At 38.7% G+C, this 17,459-nt stretch overlaps 1 protein-coding gene across 4 annotated transcripts in view; it reads right to left on the reverse strand.

Moving 5' to 3' along the window:
• Positions 1-17,459, reverse strand: part of LCORL (ligand dependent nuclear receptor corepressor like) — a 109,106-nt gene that overhangs the window by 25,947 nt on the left and 65,700 nt on the right. For 2 of the 4 annotated variants that reach the window (XM_056555382.1, XM_056555388.1), the window contains exon 7: positions 15,080-16,204. The exons of the other annotated variants lie outside the window; for them this stretch is intronic. In XM_056555382.1, the coding sequence (XP_056411357.1) occupies positions 15,184-16,204 (1,021 nt within the window). In that variant the 3' untranslated portion in view covers positions 15,080-15,183. Of the gene's footprint in view, positions 1-15,079; positions 16,205-17,459 lie in introns of those variants that run through there. 4 annotated transcript variants of the gene reach the window in all.

A 17,459-nucleotide genomic window follows, 5' to 3' on the forward strand; every position in this document is an offset into this window, starting at 1 on the left:
ATTACAGCTTCCAGCAGATCTTTATTACTTTTGTATGTAAGGATTTGCTTTATCTCTATTAGTCATCAACTTATTATTCTTTAATCCTCACTTTTTCCTATTTTTGGATGACATTTTGGGGCTTCAGAACCAATTACTAGGTTTCCATAGAGTTATATTTGTAATATACAGTGGACCCTAAAGTTACAATATTAATTGATTCCAAGACGACCACTGTATGTTGAAACCATTGTATGTTGAATACAATGGTTTCAACATACAATGGTCGTCCTGGAACCAATTAATATTGTAACTTGAGGGACCACTGTATATTACAAATATACATATAATGGTATTATCTACATTCTATAAAAAGTTTTTGTTAAGGACAGGTACACTTTAAAACTACTAGATGTCTCAGCAGCAAACTATTCTCAGTCTATATGACAGTCAGGGCCATATGGACATCATGTGACTCACTGTTTTTTATTAACCATTAGATAGTTGTGGAAAAAATTCTACTAGAGCTCTATATTGTGATGTTCCTTGGTTTAAAAAAAAAAAAAAAATAAGGGGGGGGGGGGGGGGGGGTTGGGAACTGTACTTACCTACCCCCAGATAATTCTACTGTGAATAGTAACAAGTGTGACCAATTTGAGGTAGCATACATTGCACAATGCTATTTTTCCATATTTGGAAGGGTTGGACAGGGATTAAAATGTTGTATGTGGGTTTTTGGGACTTGAGTGCCAAAGCTGCTTCTTAATCCCAATTCAACTGTGACTCATAGTATTAAATAAAAGTATCTAACCTGATTATGCCCATCAAAACATTACATTGGGAATTGACAGAACGTATACCATAAAACATTCTGTAGAAAAAAGGATCCTAAAGCTCATGCTCTATGAAGATATAGATAGAGCAAAGAATGATGGGCACCACTATTATATTCGCTGTGGGTGCAAATGTGGCTGCCAAAACATAGATAACAGACTCCTGAGGAAGCCACCGTCTTGTGTGGCAGAACACATGGGGCAAATTGTCCTATATGTCTTATTGCTTAACCCCTTTTTTGTTGCTATCTTTCAAGCCAGGATTTTGGAGGTGGTTTGGGACCTTAAGGCGTAGTACACATATCTATTGTGGGTATTTGCACATACCTAATATTTCCGTTTTTTATATTTATACTTTGTTGATATTCTATATGATCACTATTGACATTTATGGTCGCATGGTATTAGATTGGTTGCACTAGGGCACTTTATAGGGATATTAAGGTCTCCTGCTGATTTTTTGCTTTATATTTAGGATTTGGCTTTGTTATATAGGTTTACATGTACATGTGATTATTTCCCTCACCTAGTATGCCATTTAGTGTGAGTCAGGGGGTAGAGATAGGATTACATTCCTATGCTCTATGTATTATGATGTATGTTTTTAATGGAGTTTGTACTCCCCCTTGCTTTTTCAATATAAATATAAAATTTACTAGGTTGCATATACAGAGATGTTTGTGAGCATTGACTTTGGTTGCCAGCTTTTTCTTTGTATTACTGAAGATATAGAACGAACATGAGCACAACAAAATAGTTTGCCAACAAAGGCTAGACAATGGGGGAGATTTATCAAAACGTGCAGAAGAAAAGTTGACCAGCAACAAATCAGATCGCTTTTTTCATTTTATTTTTTAGAGGCCTTTTATGTATATATAATAATAAAATAAAAAAATATATTTTTTAATATAATTATATATATATATATATATATATATATATATATATATATATATAGTGATCCCTATGCTATAGGCAACTGGTCAACTTTTCATCTGCACATGTTTTGATAAGTCTCACCCAATGACTAGTACATACCACATGAGTTGAACTCAATAGTTACACTATCTACAAGAAATTGTGTTGAAGAGCCTTAAGGAACATTCTGTATATAAATTAAAATTCTTTGCTCTAATATGTGCCCATAAAATTCTTTGCTCTAATATGTGAATTTTGTTACGTTGACGCCGTTTACAGTGCAGGATCAGAGATAAAATAATTTAATAGTTGGGACAATTTTGCACGTAGTGATACCAAATATGTTTATTTTTTATATTTTAAATATTTTTTTATGGAAACTAGGAAAAGGAAGGTGATTAAAATTTTAAATATGAAAGGGGTCAATGGAGTTTTTTTTTTTTTTTTTTTAAACTTGAATTTTTTTCTTTTTATTAGTCCCTTAGGGGACTTTTAGGAGGAATCCGATTTCTCATAGAACTCCATTGATCTGTGTGATCTGTGCTCATTTGGTTGAGCCAGGCTCAATCAAATGAAGAGCCACAGGCACCAATGATGCATAGGTAAGCCCTCTGGCTACCTCCACAGTGGATCCCCCCTTGCAGTCGCGCTGCGAGATCCACCACACTGGACCACCAGGGAGCATTGCCACATGTCTGCTATTAACAATGGCCCCCCAGCTACAATAATTAGCAGAGGGCTGCCGGGTATGGTCAATGACTAACATTGGAGCAATCGGCGAAAAATTCACCAAAAATGCAGAAAGGGCCATTTTTGCAACTTAAAAGCTGCATGAACAGAATCTAGACTAATAAGTAATAACTAATAAAGATGTTTTTTAGGACCGATACCAATAATCTGTGACCTTTCAGGCCGATAACTTATACCGGAATATCAGTATAAGTTATCGGCTATTTCCCTCCCCCCCGACCCTGCAGAAGTCACTGCAGATCAATGATTTAAAGCGGGCACTTTAAATCAATGAACTGCAGCGGCTTTTGCGGGGCAAGAGACCACCGCCACCGCCCGCTTCTCTCCCCCTGCCAGTCCTGGGGTCCTCCCTAGTCCAACCACCACCGCCGCTGCCCCATTGCCTCCCCCATTCCCGGTTTTATAATTACCTGTTCCCGGGGTCCATGCTACTTCTGGCTCCGGCGGAGTCCTGAGCTGTCACTGTGCGCACTGACGGTGACAACGCGTTGAGGACGTCACTCGTCGTTGCGCTGCGCAGCGCACTGCAATAGCGCAGGACGTCACAGGAGCCAGAAGTAGCACAGACCCCGGGAACAGGTAATTATAAAACTGGGGAGGCAATGGGGCAGCGGCGGTCTCTGGCCGGGGAGGCGGGGCAAGGAGGCGGGGCATTATCAGCAAGGTAATTGCCGATACCGATAATGTCCAAAATCGGCCAAACCGATAATTGGTCGATCCCTACTAAGAGTTTGACATCTCTACCAATAAATGTTTCTCCTAATTTTTGGTTCATAATGTCTTCACTTATCCCTTAGGACGACACAGCGATTCATTATTTTTGCATTTTAGTTTTTCCCCCTCACCTTTTAATAGACGTAACTCTTTCAATATACACTTACATGGCCATTTAAAAACTTGTCTTATGCATGACCGAAAGTACTTTGTAATGACATCACTCATTTTACCACAAAATTTACGGAAAAGCAAAAAAAAAAAAGCAAAAAAAATAAAAACCCTGTGGGTCAAAATAAAAAAATAGCAATTTTGCAACTTTTGGGTTTTTACGTTTCTATGCGGTGTAATTCATGGTTAAAATTACATGGTATTTTTCAGTGGGTCAATATGATACTCAACTTATATAGTTTTTTTTTTTTTTTTTTAACTAGAAAAATTTAAGAAAATTTGTGGAATTCCACTTGTTTTTTGGGGGAAAACACCAAGAAAAACGCCAATTCTGCCGCTTGGCGTTTTTTCGGCCAAAAAACTCTGCGGCCAGATGTTAGCTGTAAATCAATGAGAAATCACAAAATTCTTTTTCTACTTGGCGATTTTCAGTTTGGCTTTTTTTTTTTTTTTTTTATCCTTTTGGCATTTTTCAGCTCCTTGGCGGTTTTGCAAAATTGCAGAATGTTAAGCCCATGGAGTTCTTTCCCCTTAAATCGTGGCATTTTTCTCCCATAGAAGTCTATGGGAGTAAAAAAAACGTCAAGAAAAACACCATGTGAGTTTTAAACTTTGGCATTTTTGCAGGCTTTTTTTTCTCTTTTTTAGACCTTTTTTTAATAAAATTTCATTGGGTATCATTAAAAATAATAAAGATACAGTAGTGATGTCAAAACAAATAGTGATGTTATAACATTTTTATTAAAGAGTACCTATCACCATCTAAACTTTCCTTAATCCCCCTCCCCATCTGTCCCTGACTCAAAGTCTATCTCTGGATTTATTTTGCTTTAAAAACACCTAAAAATACCTTTTTTCTATGCTCTTCAGTAGTGCAGTTGTAGACACAGAGCAGGGGAGGTTGTCAAAGCAACAGCAAGTCCATGGAGAGAGTGAAATAAGCAGTGCATATACAATTAGCCATGTGGAAAGTGGATAGAGGGAAGAGGAACATGAAAAAGAGAAGCGGGAATGTACCCTCTGTTCGCTCCCTGCTTGTGTACAGCTGTCTGACAGGCGGGGAGCTGCACTGAGCTGATTTCAGACTCACTCACGGAGTCCGGAATGCTTGCTGACAGGATTGCTAGGGAGTCCCCTAGTGGAGAAGTTTTTAAAGTTAAAAAAAAAAACATGAAAGGAGGAAAACATATAAAATAAAAGCAATTAAAAAGTTTTTCAGTATCGCTTTTCTTTAACATATAAAAAAAAGTTTGTTTTATGAGAGGTACACTTTCATTTTTAAACAGGGATCAATTTATGTGTGCGGTCAGGGCACAAAAAATATAGCCAACAATAATAAAAATGTAGTGTGTGTGTTTTTCACTTTTTTTTCTTAATTTTCTAGGTTGTACAGGGAACACACTGTTCCATGCTGGGAGTAGTAGTACCTGTACTAATTGACAGATCCCCCCGGGTCGGTTGTGATCCTCCTGTATAATGTATAGATCCGGCCAGCCACTCCTCAATGGTCCCCTGCACTGCCGTATATATACACCTATTCATATTTCCCGCAGAGAGCTGTGATTGGCTAGATGGTTCCAGCCAATCACAACTCTGTGGGAAATATGAATAGGTGTATATCTATACATAAGTGCAGGAGACCATAGAAGAGCGCCCACCCGCATCTATACATTATACAGGAGGATCACAGCGGGTGTCAGGAGTGACATCCGCTGTGATCTTTCCTTAACTGCAGGTACTACAGCTCCCAACAGAGTATGCTCCATGTTGGGAGTAGTAGTATCTGCATTTAAGGACAGATCACAGCAAGTGTCACTCCTGACACCCAATGCGATCGTCCTATCTATTGCAGAGATGCGGAACGGCTTTCTCCTGCCCTCCGCATCTCTGCACTGTACTGAATAGAACATCACTCATTCATATTTCCCTCAGAGCGGTGATTGGCTGCAACCATCCGGCCAATCCCCACTCTGGGCAGAAAATATGAATGAGTGATGTGGATTTCTATTCACATCACTGGTCGGCCAGAGTATAGTGCAGAGATGTGAGCGCTGTATAGAGCCGCTCCACATCTCTGCTACATTATGGACGATCACATCAGGAGTGACACACGGGGCGATATGTCTATTAGTACAGGTAATACTACTCCCATCTTGTAACAGTCTGTTCCATGCTGGGAGTAGTAGTAATACCTAAAAAATTTTTAAGAAAAAAAGTGAAACACACACATACTTTATTAAAAATGTATTAAATGTTAATTATAAAATATATAATTATCAGGAAAAAAAAACGCCAAAAGGGGCAAAAATTGCTATTTCAACTCAAATGCAAAAACGCCAGAAAAAACATCAGACGCAGGAAATTGCACTGGCCTAACACTTATTTTTCTTTATAGGGGGATGTTTGGGGGGCTATTTTTTTGCACAGTGATCTGTAGTTCTTATTGGTACAGTTTTTGTTTTGATTGGACTTTTTGATTGGGTTTTATAATTTTTTTTTCCTGATCTATGAAGCAAACAGCAATTTTGGATATTCAATTTTTACATTTACACTATTCACCGTGTGGTCTCATTAACGTTAGATTTGAAAATTTTAGACATTTACGCACGGCATGATACAAAATAGGTTTACGTTCAGAAGCAGAAAAGTTTGGGCAGTATAAAGGCAGATAGGGACCCTCTGCCCTTCATGCAAATGACTAGGATCCTGCAAACGCGCCACACAGTCGAAGGACAGACAGCATATTTAACGTTTTACATGCCACAATTAATTTTGAACACGGCATCTGTAGGGTTAATGCTTGCCATCTGTGAGTTCACCAATGCCTGGCCTTACCAGTATGTCCTGGATGATAAAAGCTCAGCCTGGGAGCATACTCATAGACTCCGATTGCGACCAGGGCGTGCCATCTAAAGGTTAATGGAAAAACTGGTTGTGCTACAAAAATTTCAATTACATTAGAATAAAAGGACACAATAACGCAGTAATGAAATATCCAAAAAATTTGGATGTAGACTGTGTAGTATAGCAAATCTATACTGTATATGCATTATGCACTATATATATTCATTATGATCGCAATGTAATTGTTACCTGCAACCCACTTTGTAGTTTTTGGCCACTCAATTGAATGCCTTTACCCTGCCAGGGCCCCGCAAGTTTTACCTGGGTATGTCAGAGGTTTCTTTTGGACCCATATACATTTTTAATATTATATATATATATATATATATATATATATATATATATATATATATATATATATATATATATATATATATATATATATATATATATATATATATATGTTTTAAGTTGGTCTGAAGAAGGGGTGCTAACCCAAAAAGTGTTATTACTGTACTGAATAAGCTAATTTATCTTTACATTCTGATGCCTCTGGCTGATTAACTTCGGAGCTCCCGAGCATCATTATTCTGCCATTATCCAGTTTTAAAGAGGTTTTTCTTTTTTGAAAACTGCAATAAAGCACTAGAGTCTTTTATATGCATAGGACCTATTACTGATGTGGCGTTTTGCTTTGGTTAGGTTTTACCTGCAATAATCCTGTGTAATCCAGTAGAAAATGATCTAGCCATCTTTGCGTAAATGTAATTTTTATTCATATGCTGTTAAAGCATTCAGTGCACTGGGGTGTTACTTTACCCCTGGGTGTATTGATTTGTCCACGGCTGTAAGAGTGCCCCTCATGAATAATCTTCCGGCCTTGAGGTGTATCATTGAAGAGGAGTAGATGAATATTCAGGAAGAGGGGCAGTTACAGCAACAGATATTCAGATCAGTACAAAGTAACACCCCCAGTGCACTGAATATCCTCATTGGCACATTATTAAAAATGAATGTCACAAAAATGGTGCCGAGAGGAATAATAAAGGTACATTGTTAAGCAGGGTCCATTGCCTTAGTAGGTAATAGCAGCAGGTTAGATTCTTTTAATCAGCTGACAGTTTCCCTTTAATTATCCTTTGAATAAAGTATTCAGCCAATGATCACATGTCCCATTCATCATACTTCACTTATTGTCTGTTCATATTGTTTTGTACACGTTTAAAAAATTGATATATATGCAACAATGTTTACAGGTCTTGGGATTGGGCAGTATTTGATCTGTAAGGCTCGTTTTACATTGCTGTTTGCATTGGATCCGTTTAGGGTCTGATCGCCTTTTTTTTTTCTTGAGCCGAATGGACCCTGAAACGGGTTGGATGTACACGGCTTCTGCCAGGTCCCAACAGACCCCATTCACTTGGACCGGGTCCGTCGGTGATCCGGTAATTGTACAGGAATTGACCGGAAAAAAAAAAATAGTGCTTGCACATTTTTTTCCTCCGCTAAACTTGACAGAACTGCCAACGGAGCTCCACCTAACAGAGCCCGGCAGCAGTGTGAATGAGCCCTTACCTTAAAATGAAAATAATTCTGTAGATCAAACTGCTATAAAAAATTTACAATGAACCAAGAGATCAAAAAGGTTTATCAGGAAATAAATGATATTTCTAGCAAAAAGCAATAGTTTTCCATTAATAAGCTTAATATGGTTGGCCAACATAGTCCCTTTTACAAACACATGGCCAGTCTAAGCCTGCAGTAGAGCTCTAGCTTGTAATCATTCTGCACCCACATGTCAATCACATGACCAGGACAGATTTTAATTACATTTTAACAGTAAATCATTAAAGGAGTTCTGTAGTGAAATATAACTCATCGCCTATCCAAAGGATCTCCTGAACGGGGCCACGGCAGTCTGCTGGAAGGGGGCATGCCAACCCTCTCACACAGAGCTGCGGCCGACACGCCCCCACGATGTATCCGATAAAGATACATGGAGGGGGCGTACTGTCTGAGTGATATATACTTACTAATCCCACATGTGCCTGCTTTGTTTTGCCCTGTTGCCCTTTGTTACAACCATCTTAAAAGGCATCCACTGAGACGGTCAAGCATGCTCAGTTCATCTCCATATTGTTTGTAAGTCTGTACTGTGTATGCAATAAAGGGGGATGATGGGAAAGTGTTTGTTACCTTACCTGGCAACAGCAGGGTCACTGTTCAGAGAGGGAACCACATCAGTACAGTGATGGAGGTCATTTTACCCCAAAAAACAGCACATTTCCTTTATATACAGTCATGGCCGTAAATGTTGGCACCCCTGAAATTTTTCTAGAAAATTAAGTATTTTTCACAGAAAAGGATTGCAGTAACATGTTTTGCTGTACACATGTTTATTCCCTTTGTGTGCATTGGAAATAAACCAAAAAAGGTAGGGGGAAAAAAAAAAAAGGAAATTGGACATAATGTCACACCAAACTCCAAAAATGGGCTGGACAAAATTATTGGCACCCTTAACCTAATATTTGGTTTCAGTAAAAAATTACTGAAATCAGTTGCTTCCTATAACCATCAATAATCTTCTTACACCTCTCAGCCGGAAGTTCGACCACTCTTCCTTTGCAAACTGCTCCAGGTCTCTCTTATTGGAGGGGCACCTTTTCCCAACAGCAATTTTAAGATCTCTCCACAGGTGGTCAATGGGGTTTAGATCTGGACTCATTGATGACCACTTCAGAACTCTCCAGAGCTTTGTTGACATCCATTTCTGGGTGCTTTTTGACATATGTTTGGGGTCATTGTCCTCCTGGAAGACCCAAGATCTCAGACGCAAACCCAGCTTTCTGACACTGGGCTGTACAGTGCGACCCAAAATCCATTGGTAATCCTCAGATTTCATGATGCCTTGCACACATTCAAGGCACCCAGTGCCAGAGGCAGAAAAGCAATCCCAAAACATCATTAAACCTTCACCATATTTCACTGTAGGTACTGTGTTCTTTTCTTTGTAGACCTCATTCCGTTTTCAGTAAACGGCAGAAGGATGTGCTTTACCAAAAAGCTCTATCTTGGTCTCATCTGTCCACAATACATTTTCCCAGAAGGATTTTGGCTTACCCAAGTTCATTTTTGGCAAAAATGTAGTCTTGCTTTTTTATGTCTCTGTCAGCAGTGGGGTCCTCCTGGGTCTCCTGCCATAGCATTTTGTTTCATTTAATTTAAATGTTAACAGATAGTTCGCACTGACACTGATGCTCCCTGAGCCTGCAGGACAGCTTGAATATCTTTGGCTGTTTATCCACCATCTGGACTATCAGGCATTGACATCTTTCATCAATTTTTCTCTTCCGTCCACGCCCATGGAGATTAGCTACAGTGCCATGAGTTGTAAACTTCTTGATAATGTTGTGCACTGTGGACAAAGGCAAATCTAGATCTCTGGAGATGGACTTGTAACCTTGAGATTGTTGATATTTACCACAATTTTGGTTCTCAAGTCCTTAGACAGTTCTCTACTTCTCTTTCTGTTGTCCATGCTTAGTGTGGCACACACAGACACACAATGCAAAGACTAAGTGAACTTCTCTCCTTTTTACCTGTTTTCAGGTGTGATTTTTATATTGCCCACACCTGTTACTTGCCCCAGGTGAGTTAAAAGGAGCATCACCTGCTTGAAAATCTTATTTTTCCACAATTTTGAAAGGGTGCCAATAATTTTGTCCAGCCCATTTTTGGAGTTTGGTGTGACATTATGTCCAATTTGCTTTTTTTCCTCCATTTTTTGGTTTAGTTCCAATACATACAAAGGGAATAAACATGTGTATAGCAAATCATGTGTTACTGCAATCCTTTTCTGTGAGAAATACTTAATTTTCTAGAAAAATTTCAGGGGTGCCAACATTTACAGCCATGACTGTATGTATGTGGCACACATCTGATTTTACCAACTGTGCTTGGTGGACAAATATATTAAGGGCTTGTTCACATGGGTGGATTTTACTGCAAGACCTTTGTCTGCTTGCACTTGGGTGACTTGCGAGCATGTCCCTCAGTTCTTAAAAAAAAAAAAATATTTCTGCTCGCAGTTATTTAATAAAAACCTTAAAAGGGCTTATTCCCATGGGCAGATTTTATTGGGGGATTAGATATCTGCATGTTTTTCACAGCGAGTTTGAATCTGCGTGGCTCTCCGTGGCAGAATTTATGCTGCAGAAAATCCACAGCAGACTGACTGTGGTAGATTTCAGCAGCAGAATACTCACTGCGGAAAATTCACCGCAGACCCCACTGACTTTAATGGGGTCTGCTTTGGTTTTGCGCAGCATAAATTCGGCCATGGACAGCACGCCAGGTTCAAACTCTCAAGTGGAAAACATGCTGATCTCACAATAAGCTTTGCCTGTGTGAACAAGCCCTTAAGGATTTTATTGAATGACTGCAAGCGGAGAGGTCTCGCCTCTACAAACCCTACATTTCACCTTACTGCTCCTGTTTAGGAGACCCTTCTGAAGCAGAACAAGAATCAAAAGTTTGCCTCATCAAAATTCGGTAGGCATGCATCCACATTCTGAATCACATTTATTTTTCCTCCCAAAAAAAGCACATAAAATTAGAGATTATATACACATTAGCAGCATGTATTTTAATAAGTTTTTTTTTTTTTTTGTAAAAACATGACTGATGATTTGTAATTACTGTAAATATTAAAACAATGCATACATCCCAGACACAGAAAAAAATATCACTTCAACTAGAAATACGTAAATGAAAAACATTTAATAATATACTGTACAATGCTGAGGTCAGAGGAAAAGTACTCAAAGGAGTACAGTGTTGTGTTATTGGTCAATAGTGAGAGCTTCAAGAACAAGGCTTCTTGACATGCACTCATCAGCAACCGGAAAACATATGTCTCAAAATGAGAAACGTCAACTGTATATATTTATGTTGGCAATATCAGATATATTATGACAAACGGTAAAATTATGCACAGTCAAAAATAAATTAAACAAACTGTATAAACGCTATGATTTCTTTATGCCGTTAATAAACGTATATTCTTAGATCAATAGTCAATCTGTTTTTAAATTATGTGGAAAGCGGTGAAGCGCTTAATATAAATTATAATTTAAGAATACATTAACCAAACAATTAACTCCATACAATCAGATTTAGCTTTATAAAATGGCAAAACAAAAAAAATAAAATAAACAGTAGATAATAAAAAAATAACACAGAATTACAGTACATTTACATCACATAACAGATACAGGAAATTAGAAAATATAATAAATAATTCATGAATTATAGTGCAATTGATTTATGCATAAATAGAACGCACTGCCTAAAAGAGGTTTAAATTAAACAAAATCTTTTGCAAATCAAGGCAGCCACATACTGTAGTTATACCAAATTACTGTGAAATGGAAGTGACAATGGAAATGTTGTGAGTTAAAAAACAATAAGAATATACACAACCCGGTATATTTCTGTAAACAACTAATCATTTTCAGTAGTTTAATATACAATGTTATATAAAATGGTCAGAAACTACAAGAAATGGTTTAACAACTTTACCGATCAGTAGTCTTAAAAACAGAGGCACAGTTTTTGTTGTTGTTTTTTTTTTGTTTGTTATTTTACATTTTTTTCCCCCTCATTACAAAATATTCAGAAACATTCAAATAAGCAAATAATAAAAGGGCTTACGTCTGCCTTCAGTGTTCTTTAAGTAGTGAGTAGCAAACACCATTTGATTGTTTTACTGAAAGGCATTAGGTAAATAATGTAATAAAAAAAAAAATATATAGAACTGTATGTGAAGGACTGAATAGAAACAAACTTATTTAGAACTGTGTACTTTTTTAGAAGCAGACTTGAAAATAGATAAGATATCCCTAGAAAACTAAAATGGATTACTAGTACAAACTGTAAGCATAGAAAAGTAGTGAAGGCTGTTTCTAATAGACTGTCCCTGATAATAGGATCACTGTCAACAATGAAAAGTTGCCTGTTTCTTTTTGTTTTCCAGAATGTCAGATAATTCACAGCACACTGAGGTTGAAATTGCCTGAACTAAACTGCTTTATATGTATAAATGTTTAACTTAAAATCAAAAGATCAGGCGAAGCGGTCAGCTTTTTCACACAAAAGGTAAACCATGTTAAAGGGAATTTTATGGGTATAGTCATATCTAACATGGGTAATACTTCACTTGTATACATCGGAATATCTGACATTTACTGCAGGGTACCAAAGTGGAAAAAAGATCAAATGTAGTCTATTTGTTACCATATTTTGTCTATTTGACCACAGTATACATAGTGTAGTAGATCCATGAGGGTCTAACACTCAAGAGTTCTTCAATCTATTGTTTTCCTGGTACAGCTCCATATGTTTTAAATTGACTGACTTACTATGGCGCAGATCTATGCACTGGAATGGAAATAGGCTGTAGAGAGCTACAGTACAGTAGTGGCTGCAAAAGGTACTGCAGCTCTCTGCAGCTTAGTCCCATTCAAATAGAGACGACAAAGCTGCAGTACCGGTGATATGCCTTGTAAACGAAGAGGCTGCAGCACTTGCCCTTTAACCAGCAGAGTTGGATTCAAACCAATCTAAATAGTGATGGCCTATGCCGAGACTAGGTCTCCGTATTAAAGGGGTATTCCAGCACGCTGAAAATCTTAGGAGATAAGTGTCTGATCAAGGACAGACCTCTGTAATCCCCCACAATCTCTAGAATGGAACAAAGACTTTCCCTGCTTAAAGGGGTACTTCGCCCCTGGCATCTTATCCCCTATGCAAAGGATAGGGGATAAGATGTTAGATTGCCGCGGTCCCGCTGCTGGGGACCCCGGGGATCGCCGCTGCTGCACCCTGCCATCATTACTGCACAGAGCGAGTTCGCTCTGTGCGTAATGACGGGCGATACAGGGGCCGGAGCAGCGTGACGTCATGGCTCCGCCCCTCATGACATCACAGCCCGTCTCCTTAATGCAAGTCTATGGCAAGGGGCGTGACGACCGCCACGCCCCCTCCCATAGACTTGTACTGACGGGGGCGGGCCGTGATGTCACGAGGGGCGGAGCCGTGACGTAACGATGCTCCGGCCCCTGTATTGCCCGTCATTACGTGCAGAGCGATCTCGCTCTGCGCAGTAATGATAGCGGGGTGCTGCAGCGGCGATCCCCAGGGTCCCCAGCAGCGGGCCCCGGCGATCTAACATCTTATCCCCTATCCTTTGGATAGGGGATAAGGTGTGTAGGGGCGGAGTACCCATTTAATGGAGTGGCACGGGCTCCATTCATTGTTTACAGAACTGTTTGATATACCAGAGCACATTGCTCGGTTATAACCAATGCTCCCATAGACTATGAACAGAGCACATGCTGGCACGTCATTGAATTAAGAGGGTAGAGACATGATGGTGTTCTTGGAGTCTTGTTGGGGGTTGAGGTCTCAGAATTTGAACCCCACTCAATCAGACTCACATTCCCTATTCTGTGGATAGTGGATAAGATTTTTAGCACTGGAACAGCCCTTTAAAGTCCCAGAAAATCCCTTTAACCATGAGCAGTAAGAGGAAAGGAAAACTCAATGCACATTATAAAATACAAAAAGTAACTTCAAGTGCATGTGTGCAAAGTAATGTTTGCTAAGAGCACTCTATATTTGAAGAGCTTACTGAATAAAAATGTGATGTATGAAAATAGCTTTCTAAATTTCAGAGGTAAGGAAAAACAGTGTTATGCCTAACAACCACTAAAATAGGAGTGTTTTGTAAAATAAATTTTGCAACTCATGAAAGCAAAAAAAAAAATAAAAAAAATTTAATCCTACTACTAAAAATGTTAAGTAATAAGGAATTAAAAAAAAAATGAAAAGAAAAAGAACCTTGGTAACTGAAGAACAAGTCAAACCCTGAACAAATTGCAAGTTTGGTTATTAGCAAAAACGAAGGACAAAACAAAATAAATAAAATAAAAGTTAATAAAATTGGTCAGTGTAAATGAACCATCCAGAAGTGGTCTTTGAAATGCATCAGCAGCAAATACATAAACAGTTACATTGAGGTCCATCAATAGCAGAAGTGTGACAACCCTTGAAAAAATATATATATCAAAAAGGTAAAATCGTGTAGCCAGAACATTGAACCCAAGTTTCAAGCTCGTCTTGTGCACTTTATGAACATGCTCTAACCTGCATCCCAAGATTCTCTTCTTAGTGTAAAAGTTCCTTTTTTCCCAAAAATGGTTTATAATAAATAATCTTCATAAAGTTACATTTTATACTTTTTATAGTTCATTTAAAGTCAATAACTGAGTCTTTGTACAACTAATAAAGTGGGAGAAGGAGTTTCATTAGTGTCAGTTCATTGATAAATGCTGTTAAAACCCGAGTTTTCAGTTTTTTTTTTGTTTTACAATAAATTTATATTATACACGTCATAAATGTTATTTTTTTTTTTTAAGAACTTTGTCGAGTATGAATGGATGCGGAGGAGTGCTGTTACTGGAATTAAAGTAATACTGCATGCATCCACAAATGTTGTTCCTCATGATGTATCAGAATCTAAAAAGGTGGTCCACTAGGATATCAAAGCCATGAGTACAAAAGAAGACTCCCATAGGAGTAAAAGATATAATGCAACTGTGAAGGTGTAAGGACTGGAAGTTTTGATGTAAGACATCGGTACTGTAGTAAGGAGTGTTAGCCTTAGTTTATGTAGTCAACTATGAACCAAAAACCCTGAATCACGTCTAGCTAAGCAACCTGTATGTTCAGTACATATTAGCAGAAGTGCGCAACAAAATTAACCTGTCCACAGTGAAAACCCTGAAGAATCTATTATAAAAAGGCATGTATGTGGTTAAGAACTGTATCGTTTTATCGGAGTATGTCATGTCATACTCCATTGCGTCTGAAGTGTGTAGTAATATACACACACGGTAATAAATTCACAATGCATCTACATAGACTTGCTACTATTTCTGGAGATATCAGTCCCTGAATTAACAACATTGTACATATGAGCATCTGCCAGGCGAAGTTTTTTCTTCGGAGGGTTCTTCAGTGTTCCAGATCTCTCTTTAACTTTGTACTCTAAAGTGCTGTGAGGTACGCCATAGATTCCTTGTGCTTTAGAAACACTCATTTTTCCGGTCAATACCATAGCTATAGCTTCTTCCATAATCTCATGATCGTATTGTCTGTAACGTCCACGTTTTTTCCTTGGCTGTTTATCCTTCCCGTCATCCAGGGTGTCAGAGGACGTGTCGCCGCCTCCATTCTTTGCATTAAGACAAAAAGGAGAAAGGTCCCCGTGAAGAACGTAAGAGTCGACATTTAAGCGAGTTATACTTCCAGAACATTCAACTTTGCTTTGCTGAGGAAGTATGTTTTTCAGTTTTTGAACAGAAGAATTTTCTATGACGGTAGAGGTTTTGGTGACCTTGTACATAACATCCAGAAGACCAGAGGAATCAGGCTGTTTCGTTACAGAGCTCACTCGTACCTGAGGAATTTTAAGCTGTACAATGGGAACTGAAGATTCACAATGCAAACCTTCCTTTTTTTCTTTGAACTGAGCAACCATTCTCTGTAGAGTTAACTGATGGAGGTAACTGGAAGCTGCTGGGAGTTTCAGTTCCGAGGTTTCAAGTAGACTGAGTTTATTTTTTTCTGTATGCTCTGCCTGAGCCCGTGCCCACAGGGCTACCTTCTGAAGGACAGAATTTGTCTCTGTACTGTCTTTGTATAAATATCCATCGATACAATTTTGAGCTGTGTTCTTAAGATGTGCAGGCGGTTTGCCTGCCAGTAAGGCTTTTAAGTGAAATAGCAAAGTTTTTTGAGGTATGCCATAAAGTATGGCCGCTTTGTTAACATCCAGTGTTCCCAACTGAATATCTTTCAGTGCTTTCGAAAGCAAACCGTTTGCAAATTCAGGACTCCGATCCACATAGTCTTCTCTGTCTTTCGGATGTCTCCTGGATGAATGGAATGAAACGATGGTCAACGGATGAATGAGACGTGCACACAGGGTATGGAAGGGTATGGTCCACTCCTTTATTAAACGCCTTGCTTAGGTAACATCACCGATTCTGACAAAGTTTTTATTCACGTGAGGAATTTAGAAGTTCTAGAAATACTTTACAGTTCTGCTTGGACACTCTGTCAGTCATACGATGGCTTTTATAGCAACCCAGTCAAGGTTTCAAATGCATTTGGCAAATATTTGCTTATTTTCTAAGCATATTCTTTAGGACGTGCTACTCCATCTGACAGTTGCTTGCAGAGCCAAACTGTTATTTATTCTAACTTAAGCAATTAGTAAGCCCTTAAGATTCAACTTTTGTTAGTAGAAACGTGACGTTACCGCTAAACAAGTAATAAAAGAGTAAACCCCCTTTAAAGATTTGCATCAACAGAACAAGCTCACATGACAATTAGATTAACCTATGAACAGCAGCAAGCTTGCAAATACATGCACACATACAAATGAGAGTGTTACATTCATGACACATCGACAGGCTGATGGATAAAAATATCAAATGCTATCCAATGTATAAATAGTACAATGACTACAATGATCATATATGATACTATAGGGGGCACATACAAAAGATTTTTCATGTAGAAATCAATAAGAGCAACCATTCATACTCCCCTTTACTAAGACTTGTTCTTATAAGTGGGGCAATTATTGGACAGTCTTTTTCTCATTGCTGGTTTTCTAGTCTGTACTTACTATACTAGAAAGCATCTCTTCATGCACCTACTTCCTGGTTAGCATGTGACACAGTAGCCTATCCGAAAAGGCAGATCTGCTGTGTCAAGGGGAGAGCAGCAGTATGGACAAATGATGAGAGAAAAGGGGGTGCTTTAGACTACCTCAGACTCCCTGTAGACACTGTAGCCAGGCTGTAGTCACAGATCACAGCTCTGCCTAAACAACCGAGCTAAAAGCAGGTAAGCATCCTTCCAGGTACTGACTTCTATCGCTTTAAGGCATTTGGATAATTGAATACATAAATGTAAATATTTTTTAAAGAGGAACTCCAGTTTGTAAAAAACATATATCCCCCTATCCTGTGGATAGGAGACAAGTATCCGACTATGATCTCTAGAAGGGGGCTTGACACCTCCCTAAGCACTCTGGTCTCTACCTTCCGAGACAAACTGTTCTCAGCAGTGAAAGGCTGCAGCGACGTCCCTCCTCAGCCAGTAACTGAAGGTGAGTTG

Source organism: Hyla sarda, chromosome 1 (assembly GCF_029499605.1).
Source record: "Hyla sarda isolate aHylSar1 chromosome 1, aHylSar1.hap1, whole genome shotgun sequence".
In the NCBI taxonomy this organism is placed as follows: Eukaryota; Metazoa; Chordata; class Amphibia; order Anura; family Hylidae; genus Hyla; species Hyla sarda.